At 36.6% G+C, this 19,981-nt stretch overlaps 2 protein-coding genes across 2 annotated transcripts; one reads left to right on the forward strand and one right to left on the reverse strand.

Moving 5' to 3' along the window:
• Positions 1 to 3,797: 3,797 nt before the first annotated feature.
• On the forward strand, positions 3,798 to 6,664 carry LOC132304255 (sufE-like protein 2, chloroplastic). The gene is made up of 2 exons (XM_059801847.1): positions 3,798 to 4,592; positions 5,733 to 6,664. The coding sequence occupies exons 1-2, from the start codon at positions 3,947 to 3,949 to the stop codon at positions 5,750 to 5,752; spliced, it is 666 nt and encodes a 221-aa protein (XP_059657830.1). The 5' UTR covers positions 3,798 to 3,946; the 3' UTR covers positions 5,753 to 6,664.
• Positions 6,665 to 8,264: 1,600 nt separating this feature from the next.
• Positions 8,265 to 9,631, reverse strand: LOC132304256 (high-affinity nitrate transporter 3.1-like). The gene is made up of 2 exons (XM_059801849.1): positions 9,372 to 9,631; positions 8,265 to 8,851 (listed from the first exon to the last, which is right to left on the reverse strand). Exons 1-2 carry the CDS (start codon positions 9,496 to 9,498, stop codon positions 8,376 to 8,378), a joined length of 603 nt encoding a protein of 200 aa, XP_059657832.1. The 5' UTR covers positions 9,499 to 9,631; the 3' UTR covers positions 8,265 to 8,375.
• Between the last annotated feature and the right edge of the window lie 10,350 nt (positions 9,632 to 19,981).

Genomic DNA, 19,981 nt, shown 5'->3' on the forward strand with positions numbered 1-19,981 from the left:
TTCATATATATTCTTTAAGTTTAAAATTTTAAATTTGAATATTCACAACTTAAAAGGGTAAGTTAGTAATTTTTTAGGCAGATAATGCATGTTCCACATATTCCTTTAAAAATTATTATTTTCCTATAAGTGATACTTAAATTGGGGATGGAGAGAGTATTTTTTTTGTCTTTGTTTTACTCAATGATTTAATTAGTAGAGCATTTTTTAATTTATCAGGAAACTACCTAGACCTAACTAATTTACTTATTGACATTATACAAGAGTGGGCTAAAATTTATCTAATTTTGGAATATTTAGATGGTAGAAGAAGGTAACCTTGTGTGTATGTGTGTGTGTGTGTGTGTTTTTTATTTTTATTTTTATTTATATTTTTTTATGGTTTTGTGGTTTTGAAGTGAAGTATTGAGTATAATGTTTTGTAAGAAAAGGACTAATTTTCAAAATAAGAAAGGATAAATTTCACTTACTTTTCATGAGATTTGTTAATATTTTATATAAATCCCTTTGCGTTTCATAATCTTACTTTCATTTCATCCATAAAATGTTTGTTTTTATTTCAGGTATTAAAAGGACAAAATTGACCTTTTGGTCACTAATATGAGAGATAAGTAAGTAGAATTATGAATTGTGAGGAGAATCTATGTGAAATATTGCTTAATCTCATATAAGTGAAATAGATATTTTTATCACTGAAAGAATCAATAGTCTCTAAATAGATAATTGTATATATACTTATAAATTTAATTAAGTTCATTATATGGTTAAGTTCAATGCTAGCTAGTAAGTGATTAGACCAATTTTCATTGATTCCTCCGTTGATAAATTATGAAGTGGTGTGTACACTCGTGACGACAAGAACCAATGAAAAGCAGAAAAATATCTCATTGGGAACTTTCTCTGTCACTTCTTGCTACCCTAATCTGCTAAGTTTTGACACATTGGAGAAAGAGCTAGAACGAAAGGACTTCCAGTACTCTGTGTCTCTTGTTCAAGCTTTCATGGAACGCGTTCCCCCGTCCCACACACACGCACACACACACACACAAGTGGAAGTAGCAAAAACGAGTGTCCCATATATATATATATATATATATGTATATATATCCTCCAGATGTGACTACTTGTTTGCTCTCGTCATGAATTGATGTGTCTGCATCTGAATAAGCCATTAAAGGTTGGTGACTTGAAAGCGAACACTGATATCCTCTAGGCTTATTTATCTAAGAACTGTTTTCCCAAAAGAATTCTGAAATTTGAAAAGTCAAGAGGGCTCAATTATATATAGATATACCATCAATGTCCTCGCAGAAGAGGAGGAGAATTATTTTTGCACTTGTAAACTCAACCATGGTTGTTATTATCGATTAATATGACTATCAATGAGACATACACGATCTTCTTATATAATGCTGACAAAAGTTTTTGTTGAATGTAGGGTAAAGTACAAAGACAACCCCTGAGGTTTACCAAACGGACACCCAAATAATAGTTTGCTTATTTTGGGACAATGACACCCCTTCAAGTTTGAAAAATGGACAAAAAGATCCTGAAGATGGTGAATTGGCCTTATTACCCTTAGTATAAAATTGACATTTTAATTGACTTAAATACCCTTGGATTAAACCTTAACCCAAACCCATCTGAAACCATAACCCGAACCCACCTGTGTAAAGAACCCTCTCCCCGCCGCCACCAACACCATGACAATGGATACTAGAGAGGTACGAGAAAGAGGCCCCTATCGTGAGAGGTCTTCTACTCTATGCTCGTACAGAAAAAATACACACACTACATCTTCATCACCTTTCAGCCACACACTACATCTTCACCATTCCTCAGCCGTCGCCGCCACCGCCTCATCATCATTCTCACGTGGTAGTGGCGGCGGCAAGGCAGGCGACCCATCATGGTGACGAGATTCCAACCGACTACGACAAATTCTCCGTAGCTGCTACTGACGACGACTTCATCATCGAACATACCTCATTCCCCTCGACACCAACAACAACAATAATCTTCACTCGCCGTAACCCTATGGTTTCGGTTCGTCCCCAAATCCTGAGTGCACTTTGTCGCCGTTCGAGTCCTCTGTTCTGAAATCCAACAGTGATTCGAAGCCGTACGATCTCGGAGCTGATATGGACTACATCTTCGTTGGTTTTCTTTGCATCATCGGAATCGTGGCTGGTCGTCACCGGATAGTTTGCTCATCGTCAGCATCGTCCGATCCGCTTCTAGCTCTTTACCGTCGCTGGAATTGGAAGTGGAAGGTCACAGATCACGCTTCTATATTTGTGTGTGTGTTTTAGATAGATAGAACAAAACACATAGGGCTTTTGCCTCGGACGATTTGGGGATTTCGTGGTTGTGGTGAGTTTAATGGGTAGTGGTGGAGATGCCGATTGTGGATGGTAGGAGGAGAACTCGGCCGGTGGAGACGGACTGGTTCGTGTCATGGATGAATCGGCGGCGGCTCAAATGAGGATGACGGCGGAGAACTTCGGCTTTGATGATGTCGGCTGGGATGGAGGAGACGGCGAGCTCGGTGATGTGCAAGGCTGAAGACAGTGATGTCATGGTTCGGCCGTGGATGATGGCGACGACGAGCTTGGCTTTGGATGATGGGGGTCGGCGAGCCAGGACGGCCAGAGAGAAAAATTCGATGGTGATGGCTTGACTATTTATTTTTATTTTTATTTTTATTTTTTGGGTTTGGCTTTGTAATTAATTGGTGGTGAAGGGTGAAGGGCTGCCGGAATATGCAGGGGTGGTTGTTGGGGATGGAGATGTTGGCGGTGGTTTGGGGGTGGGGATGGTGATGGTTGTGGATTTTGGTGTGGTGGTTTGTTGGATTGATTGGGTGTCAAGGGTATTTTGGTCATTTAAGTATTTTGATATTTTATAATTAAATTTAATAAAATAGTGAAGGGTAAAACAGACTTTTCACATCTTTTAAGGCTTTGTTTGGGTGACAAATTTTATAAGGGGGTGTGGTTGTCCCAAAATGAGCAAACTTTCCTCTAGATGTCCTTTAGGCAAACCTCAGGGGGTGTCTATGTACTTTACCCTTGAATGTATTATGTTTAGAGGAGTGTTTTTTTATAAAATTTTAATCATCAATTGTAGCATCAGGTTGATGGTTCTCTATTTTTTTTAAAAACGGTGAGAGTTTGAATGAAAATGATATATAGAAAATTAAGGATGATGATAATATACATAATACTAGCGGAACTACAATTTCATAATATTCTTGCCCTAGAACGAGATGCATGCAATAAAATCAAAAAAATTTATTTGAAGGAAAAAGGAAAAAAAAAGACAAAGAAAATGAGGTTAATAGTGAACCCTCTCACCTCGTGTGTGGAATTCAAAGTCTCTTAATACTTTAGCTGGAGAATTTTTTGACAATTGCACCATGAATGTGGAAAGGCGGGACTATGCGTGCCACAAGGTGAATTATAGAATGCAATAAAAGGTCTAATATCACCATCTCAAATATTGATTTGCTAGCTCATTAATGTGTAAAAAATTTATACAAAAAATAAATTAAATATAAAAACATAAATTTTCTTTTAAATTGTCAAATAAAATCTATATAATAATTGAAGTGTACACACATTTTTTTATATACCAAAAAAAAAATATATATATAAGTGAACATTTCTGTACGTGTGTGTGTATATTTTACCTCACGAAGTTTAGGGTTAAAGAGGTCAAAGGCTTTTAATCCTAATGTTTTGGCGCCTTATTACGTGGCATCGTCTTCGGCTCTATAAATAGGCTTTGCGAGCCTCCTCTTTACAGTGCCATTACCCACACTAAGTTCACACACTTAACTAACTCCCTCCCTCTCTCTCTCTCTCTCTCTCGACAGCAACGGTCTCCAACTGCAGATTCCCTCTATTTTCTTGCCCACTTTCCTTCATTTTCTTACCATCCAAACATGCACTCCACCGCCTTAAAAACACTTCCTCCTCCTCCATTTTCTTCCTTTTCAAGAATCTCAATATTCAGAAATCCCAACCCTAGCTCGATTCAATACTCAAAGCACAAAAAGGAGAAGCAAAGAGAATCAATCTCAAAATCCATCAAATGTATTTGCGTCTCCGATTCGAACATCAATTCTTACTATTTTCATCCATTGAAACCAGTCAATCCTAGCTCCTCTGTTTCAGACAAGGTTCGAAGTCTAGTCTCGGAATTCGAGTCTCTGTCGGAGCCGATTGATCGGGTGAAGCGGCTACTACACTACGCGGATCTTCTTCCTCCGCTGGACGAATCGGGTCGGGTTCAATCGAACCGTATCACGGGGTGTACGGTCCAAGTGTGGTTGGAGGCGAAGATGCTTGGGAACGGGACGATGAGGTTCGGAGCCGATAGCGATTCCGAGATTGCGAAGGGGTTCTGTTCGTGCTTGGTTTGGATGATGGACGGGGCGGCGCCGGAGGAGGTGTTGGAGGTGAAGACGGAGGATTTGGCGGAGCTGAATATGGGGTTGAGTGGCAGAGCTCATTCCAGGGTGAACACTTGGAATAGTATTTTGATTGGTATGCAGAAGAGGACCAAAGCTCTGGTTGAGGAGAGACAAGGCAAGTGTATATATATATATATATATATTGGTAGAAACTTGGTTTACAATTAAGTAAATATTTTTATTTGTTTATTATTATAGAGCTAGAGCGGCAGCATGCTTAGTTCAATTTTTTATAATTTAGTTTTCGAAAATGGTTTTCAGAAAATTGAATTTTGTACAATTTTTTGATTTTTAATTTAAAAAATAGTTTTCAGAATCAGAATATTTTTTGAACTATTTTATGTTTTAATAATTTTTAAAGAACATAAAATTATTCTTAAAAAAAACTAAACCAACCCTTAATTTGTTAAGTAAATGCGGTGTTTGGTGCACCAATAAATGCTTGCCTGAGAGCCACATGTTGAAACTTATGTCTCTCTTTCCAGTCAACAACTCACCGCATCCAAGATTAATTGGAGACACTTTGTTTGAAATGTTGTAAGGCTAATTTTCTATTGTCAAATTGTCACGGACCTTTTTTATTTGCTTTTGTTTTAATAATTTCTTAAAGTATAAAGCGGACAATGAATGTTATTTTGGCAATTTTATCCTTGTTTTGTGCACGAAAGACTTAAACAGTTGTTTAAACTAGATTTTAACAGTATTAAAGTATTACATCTTAGATTTGGAGTGCCCCACATGATCCATGGATGGTTTTAAAAGTCTTATATTGGTGAATTTGAAATAACAAGATGAAAGGAGTCATTTTAACTTTTTAAGTAAGATTCTGGTTGGAAACTTGGAATATACCTCTCCCAATCCATCTAGACTACACATAATACTAGTGAATTTGACAATATATATATATAAGATCAATTTATAGATCTAGAGTTCTAGACAAAAACTTAATATTTTTTTTTGTGTCTTTAATCACTTTGAGCTTTTGCTAACATGGGCATATAACATGTATAAAAAAAAAAAAAAGGCTAGTCCAAGACTCTTGTCATTATGGAGAGTGGGGAGAGTTAGATGCACGCAGTTTTACCTTCGTGATGAGTCTGTTTCTGATTTAATATTTTCGAGACCTGATTAATTAGTGGAAGTGAAAGAGTTCTATATAAAGTTTGTTTTTGTTCTGACCGGATATAATTTATAAGTTTTGATTCTATGAATTTGTTGGATGTGTAGATTCTAAGTTTGCATCCTTGAATTGCAGGCAAGGTCTTGAAAGTTTAAGGAACTTGTGAATGTAGGAGTGTTTGATTTTAGACACATGAAGTTGTGGCTTCTAATGGACAATAAAGTTGGGTACCCGATTTCGGAAACAACCGCGTCACTTCCTTAGTCATTGTCGCGATGACTTCTTCAAAAGCAGCAGGTCCCCACATGCTGCTTCAAAGAATTAAAGACGTCAAAGGGGTCAATTTCAGTTGTCTTGTGAGGAAATTCTTCCACTTAACCCCTTTTTTTTTTTTTTTTGTACAAACTAGAAACAGTTGTATTTTGGACAAGATTATACATGTGTATTGTCAGAAAGACTTAATAGTCCCTCACTGTGTGGTTCTCTTGTCGGATTTGGACAGTATAAAAGGAGTCCTGCCCCACAGATGATATTGGTTTCAAATTCTATCTCATGACAGAACTCAAGATTGGCTCCAAAATAATATGGCTGGCCAGGATTGGTGTTAAAAAGAATTACTACCATAACTTGATATAATACAAATAATGCTTTGAAGATCATTCTAGCAGCCATAGGAATGTTCACATACATTCTCCATTCCACCTGTATGGTATTTGTGTAAAAAGTTTAGATTAATGGTGACATGTATAGATTAGACTGTTAAAAGCTCGAGAATATTGGTGAATGTGATGGATTAAGCCACTAATCTGGTGGGATTTAATTGTAATACTACCTAGCAACAGAATATTTGTGTAATCAAGTAAAATTGTCGAGGATTAAGTGAGGAATCAGCTGAGTGTCAATCGAATATGTACATGAACTGATTGATTGTATCTGTATCGTACAAGTGGAAATTTGATTTTTCAAGGTCTCCTTTATGGGGAAGTTTGTAGAACCACTAGCAATATGCTGCTATAGCTGTGAATTCTGCTTTAAAGGTCTGAATCTGGTTGCATGTTAAATGTACTTATACTTTGGTAATAGTTTTGAGCATGTATTACTGTGGTAGTTTGTTCGGAGCACACAGAAAACTAGAATTTGTATTCTAGGTGAATTTCCAAACGATTAGTGTTTTATCAGTTAGTTTCTTTGTAATGTTTATTAGTTGGTATGATTTTTTGAGGATTCGGTCAATGAATGTTTTTTTTGGTGTGTATTTGTCAGACACCTATTTACAATTTTGTTATGTAACTATTTGTTGTTTGTCGTTGCTTATGAATCATATGACTTGCCCAATGTAGCAGAAAAGTTCTCGTAACACAGTTGTCATTAGAGGAAGTGATGAAGTTTGCATACAGTTTTAAGTTTGTTGTTTTGCTTTGATCACGAGGAAAATTAAGTTTCATCCTTCAATTACAGAAGGCAAAAATTTTATACCCTGATAAGGCGAAGATTAAATATTTTTTCAGCGTACTTAAGTAGAAGATAATTGGCGGTCCATGTTGCCCATTTTTATATGGATCGAGAAGTCCATGGTGCCTCAGCTGCTGCTCAAAAGTTGTAGCCTCACATTCATATATCCGATTCTTTGTTTATGGCATATTCGGCAGTCAAAATAGCATAGAGTGGATGCTAATTTATCACTGTCGCCCTATGTGTGGATTTCTTTTCAGAAATTTTATGCGCAATCCTTGAACTTTTCGTGTCGTCTATTGAAGCATATTTCATCCTTCATTTGTTTTTCGATCTTTAAAAGACATCTAATGTAAATTCTGCTTCTGCAGGACATTTTCTGCTTTTGGTTTCCTTGGTATCTTGATGGTCCATACTTGATGTCAAATGAACTTATTGGTTGCTCTTTTGGCTGATGCCACAGCCAATCACGCGTTCACGAACTTTCTTCAGCCAGCTACGACTTCAACCCCCTTGCATGTTATCTATGTAAACATTTGTAAGTGACGGAAGCTCAGACAATGAACTTGTGCAACAATTACATGTACTTCTTTTGAGGTAGACAAAGTTTCTTCTTGTAATCATTCCAATTACTGCAGTTCTTTTCTCGTTATGCAAATGCTTATATAAGTTGGTTTCTTTTCAGGGATTTACTGAGATACGAAATCTGAATGTATGGTCATGGCCTGATTCCTATATGGATGCAAAACATTGTAGGTTTGTTTCAGGACAGCAACTTCCAGAAAATAGTAAAGGAAGCCGTTGTCTTGAATATAGGCTCGTCTATTGGCTTATTCAATCACACATCATGCAGTACTAGGAGTGTGTGAAATGGCTTCCAGGAATCATTTCATTTAGAATTATTAAGGCAACACAAGTTGCATTCTTTTTGTGTAGGTGGACCAATTGTAATCATCATGTTCTCCATGGAGTTAAAAAGTTCCACATTGTGTGATCACGATAATTTGATCCGAATTTATAGACATCCTGTTTAACATTTGATATCTTGCTGTTCGGTGTACCATCACTTTCTTGCTTGCAGTTGAAAATTTGGTTGTGTTATGTTCAAATAAGAAGCCAGTTTTTTATCTATTTGTTTTTCGTCGGTAGTCCTTGTTAGTATTGAACTATCCATTGATGGCTGATGCAATTTACACTACTTTTATGACCATGAAGTTGTGGAGAAGATTCTAAGAGCTGTAAACTAACAATTTACTGTCACTAATAGTTTCTTAAGAAAAAAAAAATGATAGAATTCTATGGCCAGAAAGAAAAAAAGGAAAATGATCACTTATTTGGTGACCTCTTAGTTTTCTCTATCAAGAAAAACCCAAGCAAGGACACCAAAGAAAAGACAGAGAAGCAAACAGAAGCAATGTCGAGGGAAAGATGGCGACCGCCGATTGCTTGGATTTCAAACAGGTTGATGCTCTTCTTAGCATGAGTGGTTTGGCCATAAGCAACCTCTTTGCCTGCAGAATTATAAGCATAGGCTCTCACAAAATAAGTAGCAGTGGGCACTTCTTTCGCTATGCTCCATTCAATGCTTTGTTTTCTTTCATAAGGTTTGTTAACAATGGTAAATTGGCAGGTCTTGTCCTTGTCCATGTTGTCCACAGTTTTCCTCCATGACCGGTCGACTTGGCTGATAGGCGCATAGCAGAGCTTCACCTTCACATCCTTGTATGACTCATCTGTTCCTGCTGCAAAACTCTGGTTCAACCACCATGTCACATTTATGTTGTCCTCTCCAGCTTTTAGGACTGCACCAAATGAGGAAATCACATTACTTCTGATAATATTTAGAGTAAAAATCAATTTAGGAAAATTCAATTACAAGTGCAAGGGCCTTTAATGAGTGGGATTGGACCGAATGAGTGTCACAAATCAGATAAGATCTTATTTCATTGACAGCATGTCACAAATCAGTTAAATCTTATCGTGTTGAATTAACAGACTTTTAAAAAACAGTGATATTACGTTATTCCACCGACATGATGTCACATATCAGATAAGATCTTATTTTCACCGACAGCTTATCACAAATCAATTAAATCTTATCATCCTGAATTGGGGAAAAAAACACATGTTCAACCACTTACTTCTCTACTTTCTCATGGATTCTCAGGCTGAAATTTATGAGTATGATGTTTTAAATTCTAAAAGTTTGAATAAAGGCTTAAAATTTTGAGCCCCTTGAACCTAAGAAAACAAAATCCAAAGAAAACACAGGTGGAGTTTTGTATGGAAGAAGTGAGAGGATTGTGTAAATGAGAAGATTACCTTGGCCTTGTTTAGGAGAGGCACTGACTACAAGAGTTTGTGGGAGAGAGGAAAACAGAACACCTCCATAGCAAGTCCTTGCTAAGCAAAATAAAATTAGAAAAGTTGAGGAAAAATGAGATTTCATTGGAACTGTTTATCTGAGCAAAGGAAGTTAAAAAAACTTTGAGATACGTTGGACTACTGAAAAAAGAAAGAGAGGGTGATCTTTGTAATATTTCACGCAAAGTGGTTCCAAAGTCAAATGTCCACTCTCCCACAGCCTTTTATGACTGATAGAACAAGTGGTGTTTGACATTTCAGATTTTTAGATTAAACTATAAACATTATCAGAACTTTTTGGCAGACAAACCAAACATATTATTGCCTCATTGGTATATTTATTTATTTATTATTATTTTTTTTTCCAAACTTTCTTGAAAGTAACACCATATATTTCTTATTGCCCAATTTGCTAACTTCCTTTTGATAACTTGACACTTAAGTTCATAAACTTTAATGTAACCACTCACTCCACCACATAATATGAAATTGTCTTCTTTGCGCCTGAGTTTGTATGATTTTACTCTTAAATTTTATCTCAAAAAGTCTCATACAAATTGAAGTGACACAACTACATATAAGCACTTCACATTTCCCTTTCTCATATAATTTGGGATTGTGCACCCGTAACTCGCCAGTGTGGTAACATGTCAGTGTCTCGTACCAGCCCACGATACACCCGCTCACAGGGTCATCACAATCCACCCCCTTGGAGGCCCGACGTCCTCGTCGGCACACTTCCGGCTGGGTCAGGTTCTGATATCATTTGTAACAACTCACTCCACCACATGGTATGATATTGTCCGTTTTGGGCCTGAGCACGCACGGTTTTGTTCTTGGACTTTACCCCAAAAGGTCTCATACCAATTGAAGTGACACACCTACATAAAAACACTTCACTTTTCCTTTTCCCAGGCGATATGGGATTGTACACCCGTAGCTCGCTAGTGTGGTAGCCCGTCAGTGTCTCGCATCAACTCACGGCACTCGCACCCACCCACGGCACTCCCGCCCACAGAGTCATCATAATCCACCCCCCTTGGAGGCTCGATGTCCTCGTCGGCACACTTCTGGCTAGGTCAGGCTTTGATACCATTTGTAACGACCTATTCTACCATATGGTATGATATTGTCTGCTTTGGGCCTGAGTCCGCACAGTTTTGCTCTTGGGCTTTATCCCAAAAAGCCTCATACCAATTGGAGTAACACACCTACATATAAGCACTTCACCTTTCCTTTACCCAGGCGATGTGGGATTGTGCACCCGTAACTCGCCAATGTGGTAGCCTGACAGTGTTTCGCACCCGCCCACAGGGTCATCACATGATGTGTCTAAACAACCAATAAAATCATGACAACACAACAACTTATCTCAACATGTACCTTATCACTTTATTAGTTGACCAAACAAAGCCTTACAGTCCATATAATTTAGCACCAAATATGCCTGATTATAGCGTCAAACATGCCTGATTTCACCTAAGCATTAATAGAAACAACTGCTGTTCTATTCACGGAAACTTCAGTGCTCACTTTGGGTTTGTTCATCCTTACCAAGCACAATCCAAACACAGTCCTTGGTCGTCGGTTTAGCAATGATGTCCTGTCCGTTATGGAGTTCTTTCTGCATCCCGCCTACAATCAATCTACAATTTATAAGGATTTTGTAAATGGCATTGAAATGTATTTTATTAGCAACTCTGTTTCGAGTCGTGACAGGTAGTCACGTGCCATGACAAAAAAAGTCATCACACCAAATGCTTTTAATAACAATAATGATCCACTATAATCATTCAATGCCCTACTGCTAACCTTGATGAAAAGGGAGATGTGATCGGGATAGCCTTGTGCGAGAACAACTACATCAATCATGATCTTAATCTTTAGACTTTAGGTAATATCCAACGTGATTTTAACCTAACAAGTATTAATTGAAAGTCTGAAAATAATAAATATTTGAGTGAATCAATTAAGGAAAAGTCAATTACTAACTATTTTGGATCCATTGACAAGCCTATAAAGGCCTTTTATGAGTAACATTGGCATTAGAGTAAATAAATATTCAATGCAACCGTGATACCACATTATTTCACCAAGATAATATATTAATTTAGTGATAATGTGTCATAAATGAATTAAATATTATCTTGTTAAATAAAAAAATATTTAATGTAAAATCGATACCACATTATTTCACTAACTTAGTATCACAAATCATATAAGATATTATTTCACCAATAGTGTGTCACAAATCAGATAAGATATTATTTTATCGATAACATGTCACAAATCAATTAAATAATTCGAAAATATTTTATGCAATAGTGATACCACAATATTTACAATCACTGGAACACCTTGAAGAATTTTAGAATGGTCAGATAAGAAGTTTAAGCTCGTTTAAAGCACTTAAAGGTTAAGTCTGACCAAAGGAACTAGTGATCAAATGTCACGACAAAGAAAGTTAATAAATGCCCAATGTATTTAATAAGGGTAAAATGCATATAACCACCCTAAATTTTCAGCTAAAAGCATAAAAACCCCCTAAACTAAGTATACCCCCTGAACTATTTAAAATCTAAAAATTAAGGACAAATTAAATATAGCTGGCACCAGAACTGATCAGAAACATTAGATTACTAGTTTGCCCTTTAGTAAAACGACAATATTTTGGTGTTTAATTGGTTTATGTTACTGACGTGTCTGAACAACCAATAAAATCATGACAACACAATACCTTATCTCAACATATACCTTATCACTTTATTTGTTGACCAAACAAAGCCTTACAGTCCACATAATTTAGTGCCAAACATGTTGATTTCAGCTAATCATTAATGGAAACAACCGCTGTTCTCATTCACGGAAACTTCAGTGCTCACCTTGGGTTTGTTCATCCTTGCCGAGCACAGTCCAAACACACTCCTTGGTCGTCGATTTAGCACTGATGTCCTCTCCGTCGTGGTGTTCTCTCTGCGTCTTGCCTATAATCAATCTACAATTTATAAGGATTTTGTAAATGGCATCGAAATGTATTTTATTAGTAATTATATTTCGGGTCGTGACAGGTAGTCACGTGCCACGACAGAAAAAGTAACCATCACACTAAATGATTTTAATAATAATAATGATCCACTATAATCATTCAATGCATTACTGCTAACCTCGATGAAAAATGAGATGTTATCAGGATAGCCTTGTGCGAGCCCTGTGCGAGAACGACTAAATCAATCATGATCTTGATTTTTAGATTTTAGGTAATACCCGACGTGATTTTGACCTAACAGGTATTAACCGAAAGTCCAAAGAAAATAATTGTTTGAGTGAATCAATTAAGGAAAAGTCAATTACTAACTATTTTGAATCCATTGTCAAGCCTATAAAGGCCTTTTATGAGTATCATTGACATTAGAGTAAATAAATATTCAATGCAACCGTAATACCACATTATTTCACTAAGAAAATATATTAATTCAGTGATAGTGTGTCATAAATCAATTAAATATTATCTTGTTAAACAAAAAAATATTTAATGTAATATCGATATCACATTATTTCACTAACTTAGTGTCACAAATCAAATAAGATATTATTTCACCAATAGTGTGTCACAAATCAGATAAGATATTATTTTATCGATAATATGTCACAAATTAATTAAATAATTCGAAAATATTTTCATGCAATAGTGATACCACAATATGTATAATCACTGGAATACCTTGAAGGATTTTAGAATTGTCAAATAAGAAGTTTAAGCTCGTTTAAAGCACTCAAAGACTAAGTCTGACCAAAGGAACTATAGATCAACTGCCACGACAAAGAAAGTTAGCAACATGCCGAATGTATTTAATAAGGGTAAAGTGCATATAACCCCTCTAAAATTTCAGCTAAAAGCACAAAACCCCCCTAAACTAAGTATACCCCCTGAATTATTTAAAATCTACAAATTAAATATGGGTGGCACCGGAGCTGATCAGAAACATTAGATTACTAGTTTGCCCTTTAGTAAAACGACACTGTTTTGGTGTTTAATTGACTTATGTTGCTGAAGTGTCTGAACAACTAATAAAGTCATGACAACACAATACCTTATCTCAACATATACCTTATCACTTTATTAGTTGACTAAACAAAGCCTTACAGTCCACATAATTTAGCGCCAAACATGCTTGATTTTAGCACCAAACATGCCTGATTTCACTGCCAAACATGCCTTATTTCACCTAAGCATTAATGGAAACAACCATTGTTCTCATTCGCGGAAACTTCAGTGCTCACCTTGGGTTTGTTCATTCATGTCGAGTAAAGTCCAAACATAGTCCTTGGTCGTTGGTTTAGCACTGATGTCCTCTCCGTCGTAGAGTTCTCTCTGCGTCCCGCCTATAATCAATCTACAATTTATAAGGATTTTGTAAATGACATCGAAATGTATTTTATTAGTAATTCTATATCGGGTCGTGACAGGTAGTCATGTGCTATGACAAAAAAGTCAACATCACACCAAATGCTTTTAATAATAATAATGATCCACTATAATCATTCAATGAGCTACTGCTAACCTCGATGAAAAGGGAGATGTGATCGGGATAGCTTTGTGCGAGAATAACAAAATCAATCATGATCTTAATCTTTAGAGTTTAGGTAATATCTGACGTAATTTTGACCTAACAGATATTAACCGAGAGTCCGAAGATAATAAATATTTGAGTGAATCAATTAAGAAAAAAGTCAATTACTAACTATTTTGGATCGATTGACAAGCCTATAAAGGCCTTTTATGAATAACATTGACATTAGAGTAAATAAATATTCAATGCAACCGTGATACCACATTATTTCACGAAGATAATATATTAATTCAGTGATAGTGTGTCATAAATCAATTAAATATTATCTTGTTGAACAAAACAATATTTAATGTAATATTAATATCTATTGTCTATTATATCGGACAGGGATTCGAGCTTTGTATCTGGATTTTGGAAGAGTTTTCAGCAGGCTTTAGGTACGAAGTTACACCTTAGTACTGCTTATCATCCTTAGACTAACGGACAGACTGAGAGGGTGAATCAGATTATGGAAGATATGCTTCGGTCGTGTGTTCTGGATTTCAAGGGCCACTGGGAGGAATATTTGCCACTTGTGGAGTTTGCTTATAACAATAGTTTCCAGAAGACTATTGGGATGGCACCTTTTGAGGCGTTATACGGTCGACCGTGTCGATCACCTGTTTGTTGGATGGAGGTTGGAGAGAATCGATTCTTAGGTCCTGAGTTCATCAAGGATACCTCTGAAAAGATTGCTCTTATTCGAGATCGCATGCGTATTGCCCAAAGTAGGCAGAAGAGCTATGCTGATCGTCGCACTCGTGCTTTGGAGTTTCAGGTTGGGGATCAGGTTCTTCTTAAAGTATCTCCTATGAAGGGTGTTATGCGTTTTGGGAAGAAAGGGAAGTTGTCTCCGCGGTTTGTCGGTCCATTCATAATTACAAATCGAGTTGGAGCTGTCGCTTATCGGTTGGCACTTCCGGATACTTTGGATCGCGTTCACAACGTGTTTCATGTTTCCATGTTGCGAAAATTTCTGCGAGATGAGGATCGGTATCAGCATATCGATGTTGGGGAGATTGAGTTGCAACCGGATGCAACTTATTTAGAGCCACCGTGTCGTATTGTCGACCGACGAGATCAGATTCTTCATAATAAGGTTATTCCTTTGGTTCGTGTTCAGTGGAGTCATCACAATGAGGCTGAGTCTACTTGGGAACGGGAAGATGTCATTCGCTCGCAGTTTTCGGGAATTTTGGAAGAAGGTAAGAGCGAATTCCGAGGACGGAATTCCTTTTGTTAGGGGGAAAGAATGTAATACCCCTAATTTTCAAAAGGATAGTCTCGGTATTTTGTTTAATTGTTTTCTGTTCATTAATTGTTTTTGGTTCATTAATTGTTTTAATTGGTTTTTATTTATTTGATTTCCTTGCCTTATTTGTGTTCTTTGAAGTAATTGGTTGGTTTATTTGTTTCTTTGGGTTTAATTAATTTATTTGATTTATTTACATTAATTATGTGTTTAATTGAAATGGTGTTATATTTAATTCTTTATTGTAAATTTAAATTGGTAAGTGTCATGATTTAATAAGTAGGGTTTTATAATCAGTTTGTAAGCCGTCGTAGGTTTCTCAGTATGTTGGATGGGCCGGTTAGGTTTTCAGTTGGGGCTTAGGGTTTAGTAAAATCCTATAAATATATGTTAGATGTTTGGTTAGGGTTTGAGAAACATAACAAAACCTATACGACTGTGGAGACAAAGGAAGAACAGAGAGGGTTCACGTTGGTTTTCATCGGAACTTTAGAGACGGCGTAGAGATTTTTGGACAAAGATCTCAAAGGCAAGTTCTAACCTTACTCTCTCCCTTATACTCGTGTTCTTTGCATACTCAATAGTTCCAGGATGAATTACATGTTTAAAAAAACTAAAAACGTTAGCTGTTTCATGTTCAGAGTTTTACTGAAACTGAATTTGCTTTTAAATTGTAAACTGTTTAAACTTTGAACTTTTTTGTTTAATTCTTGGTTTAATCCATATTAGTAGCATAATAAGGACTGAATTAAGGGTTGGAATCTTCTGGGATTAAGTTAAACTCTCTGAAAACCTATACTGTGAAGTATCGGAAGCGTAAACGGCGACCGGAGAGGAGAACACGAAGAAGAGGAGGGAGAGAGCCGGCTCCTATTGGATTGGAGCCGGCTCTCCTTGGACTGGAGGCGGCTCCAATGGTCTAGGAGCCGGCTCCAGGGCCATTGGAGGCGGCTCCAATATTCTGGAGCCGGCTCTAGGTTGTTTGTTCGTGGGTTTTTGGTTCTGTTGGTTGTTTTTCCACTTTTCAGTGATTAGGCTTCCTAGTGGTTGTTTTATTATGTTTTAGTGGAGAATGAATACTGTAATGGATGGTTTAAAAGTGGTCTAGGGTAAACATAAATATGCAAAGACCAGATTAACATAGAATTGGACACAAAACATTAATCATTAGGATTACATAGAGTTAATTACGAATGTCTTGTAGACTGTGTGGATTTGGAGTTTCTAATTTCTTAATTATATTAGAAATTTTCTGTGAGAGCTTGTCCACTCGAATTATATGTTCAGGGAGATAGAAATTATGCTAAAAATTTATATTTCACTGACAATTAGTTGATGATTAAATTTAACGGTTAGTGCGTCAAGTTGTTGGACAGGAAACTATAAGTATAATAGATTACTTATATTTATTTTGCATATTATAGATTTGAGTGGGAAAATATCTATTTAGGCTCTGTTAATTCTATGGAAACTGGGAATAGGTCATAATTACAAATAAAGCCCTGTATGATCAAATTATAGATTCTGAATTGGCTTACTTAAGCATGTTTGTTAATCTGTTCTAACATGTTTAGTTTGGAACTGTTGGTATTGACATTTATATGGTCATTATTTTATCAACTGTGAATGTAAATAAGCATGTTGATTATCTATTTCAATATGCATAGTAAGGAGTAGTTGACATTGATATTTATATTTTCAATGTGAATCAATTATTGGTATTTTTAAGGAATGGTTGCTAATGCATTCTATTATGTTTAGTATGGAATTGTTGATATTGTTGTTATTATTATCGATGCTTTATCAACTATTGGACGGATTGGATTGTATGTACCGGTATGGGACGGTGACATACTAGGTTTGGATTAGCTCAAATTGCTAAGTTCTACCTATTTTGGAGTAAGGGCACGGGTTATAAAATACAATCCTCCTTATATATATAAGTCGGTACGGTTGAATACGCCGAGTGACTTACTGGATTTCTTGTGGATGGATAGAAACGGAGTTTAGATATATTTTTATGTTACCGTGTCATGAGCTTGAGTCTCAGTGTCGACGGTTAGGGTGCGTATATGCAGTTGGATGTGTAGCTGACTGTGAAGGTTGAGGTATACCCTATTTAGGTTTAGGTACTCATGCCCACTCAGGTGCGTATTGTGTGATGCCTTCTATTCAGGTTGAGACCCCCTTCATGGCCTAGCGAGAGTCCAGTAGTGTGGATATATTTATGTACGGATTATTAGTTATTGTTGAACTATTTAGTATGTACATGCGTATCGAGCCTCTGCTTGGATTGTAGTAGGTTAGAACTTGTTCGTGGGCCTGACCCACTCCTATTTTTCAGGTGTACGTCAGTTCCAGGCTTGAGCTTGTTCGTGCTGAGCAGAGACGATCTTCTATTCTACCGACGATGTAGGGTTTCTTTCCAGATCTTGGATTTGGATTTTATCTTTCATTTTACTTTCATTCAGTATGAGATTTTTATTAGGGGTCCACTAGAGATGGATTCCCGAGTTGTTCAAATTATGGATATTTGGTTTATCAGATTTAAGTATTTAATTATTTAAGGATTATCTTTTAGTTCTCTTTTCAGCTTTCAACTTTCATTTCTTAATTCATTTTATATTCCGTGTTCGTTATAAAATATTAATTGTTTGATATTCCCTCGGGTTTGGGCCTGGGCCTGATCAACCCGTGTCTCGGATCCGAGGGGTATCACATAATACCACATTATTTCATTAACTTAGTGTCACAAATTAAATAAGATATTATTTCACCAATAGTGTGTCACAAATCATATAAGATATTATTTTATCGATAACATGTCACAAATCAATTAAATAATTTGAAAATATTTTATGCAATAGTAATACCACAATATGTATAATCATTGGAATACCTTGAAGGATTTTAGAATGGTCAGATAAGAAGTTTAAGTTCGTTTAAAGCAATCAAAGGCTAAATCTGACCAAAGGAACTGGTGATCAACTGCCACGACAAAGAAAGTTAGCAACATGCCGAATATATTTAATAAGGGTAAAGTGCATATAACCCCCTTGAACTTTTAGCTAAAAGTATAAAACTCCCTAAACTAAGTATACCCTCTGAACTATTTAAAATCTACAAATTAAGGACAAATTAAATATGGCTGGCACCGGAGCTGATCAGAAACATTAGATTACTAGCTTTCCATTTAATAAAACGACACTGTTTTGGTGTTTAATTGGCTTATATTGCTGATGTGTCTGAACAACCAATAAAATCATGACAACACAACACCTTATCTCAACATATACCTTATCACTTTATTAGTTGACCAAACAAAGCCTTACAATTTACATAATTTAGCGCTAAACATGCCTGATTTTAGCGCCAAACATGCCTAATTTCACCTAAGCATTAATGGAAATAACCATTGTTTTCATTCGCGAAAACTTCAGTGCTCACCTTGGGTTTGTTCATTCATGCCGAGCAAAGTCCAAACATAGTCCTTGGTTGTCGGTTTCGCACTGATGTCCTATCCGTCGTAGAGTTCTCTCTGCGTCCCACTTATAATCAATCTACAATTCATGCTGACGCCGAAGACTTCACCGGCTTTAAACTTGTTCAATATCACGCTCTCATGCGCCTTGCCGCGGGTCGAGGATTGTTTCTACACCGTTTTGCCACCGACGCTCTCGTTGGTCTGCTCATCGCTGTTTCAGATGCTGCTCCGGAAACATTGTACTGTTTCCAAATCCTTATGGATAGAGAGATCCGAGCTCCCTTCACATCGCCGAAACCCAGTGCAAGCGAGAAGTTGAAAGCCCATTAAAGATTTGTTTCGTCGGCGCTCCTTTTTACACTCTTCCGTCGCCAACACTCTAGCTGGTTCAGTCCGCTCTTCTTCGTTCAGTTACTGCTTGGGAGACGTCGCGTCATTTCTAAATCCTTATGGAGAGATAATGAGATTGAGATGGTGAGAGGTTAGGATGGCACGTGGACAGCCACGTAGGAGTCGGTAGTGTCGAGAAAAAAATTAATCAGGCAGTGTAGCATTACCCATTCTCTTTAATGGTAACAAGGGGTGGAATTGCTATTTTGAATTAACAGCAGAGCTCACGTGCCTCTTTCACGGATAAAACCAAACGGAACAGTGTTTTTAGGGGTTCAAAAATTGGAAAAGTTTAGTGTGTTTTTTTTCACAATAAAAATTCAGGGGGGTTTTTTATGGAGAGAGAGTAAAGTTTAAGAGGGTTATATGCACTTTACCCATTTAATAATGATCCACTGGAATCACAATCATTCAATGTGCTATTGCTAACCTCAATGAAAAAAAGGAGATGTGATTAGGCAATCTTGTGCGAGAATGGCTGAATCAATAATGATCCCGATATTTAGAAATTGGGTAATACTCAATGTGGTTTTGACCTATCAAGTATTAACCAAGAGTCCAAAAGCCATAAATATTGATGCCTTTTAAGCATTAAGGTCAAAACATAAGTGGCCAGAATACACCATAACTCTCGAGTTCATTCAAACATTCATGTCTTCATTCCCCCTTGTTTGTTTCTCCTTTTTCTTCCTGGTTATCATTCTGGACCTCTTACTCATTTTGTGTGATATCTCCCATTTTTTACTAATTATTATTTTGTTACGAAAGAAACCTTACAAAATATATTATGTAAAGAGTGAAATTATTACTCATCATTAATTTTTGTAAAATA

This window comes from Cornus florida, unplaced genomic scaffold (genome assembly GCF_030987335.1).
Source record: "Cornus florida cultivar Cherokee Brave unplaced genomic scaffold, ASM3098733v1 CherokeeBrave_3.0.0_Hap2_Chr04, whole genome shotgun sequence".
NCBI classification, from domain to species: Eukaryota; Viridiplantae; Streptophyta; class Magnoliopsida; order Cornales; family Cornaceae; genus Cornus; species Cornus florida.

What these genes read in the sequence shown, in the direction of transcription:
- LOC132304256 (XM_059801849.1), bottom strand. Translation starts at nt 9,498, where the DNA reads ATGAAATCTCATTTTTCCTCAACTTTTCTAATTTTATTTTGCTTAGCA. An exon ending in CTCTCCTAAACAAGGCCAAG is followed by an intron (nt 8,852 to 9,371) that starts GTAATCTTCTCA and finishes CATTTGGTGCAG; the next exon opens with TCCTAAAAGCTGGAGAGGAC.
- LOC132304255 (XM_059801847.1), top strand. Translation starts at nt 3,947, where the DNA reads ATGCACTCCACCGCCTTAAAAACACTTCCTCCTCCTCCATTTTCTTCC. An exon ending in TCTGGTTGAGGAGAGACAAG is followed by an intron (nt 4,593 to 5,732) that starts GCAAGTGTATAT and finishes CTTGAATTGCAG; the next exon opens with GCAAGGTCTTGAAAGTTTAA.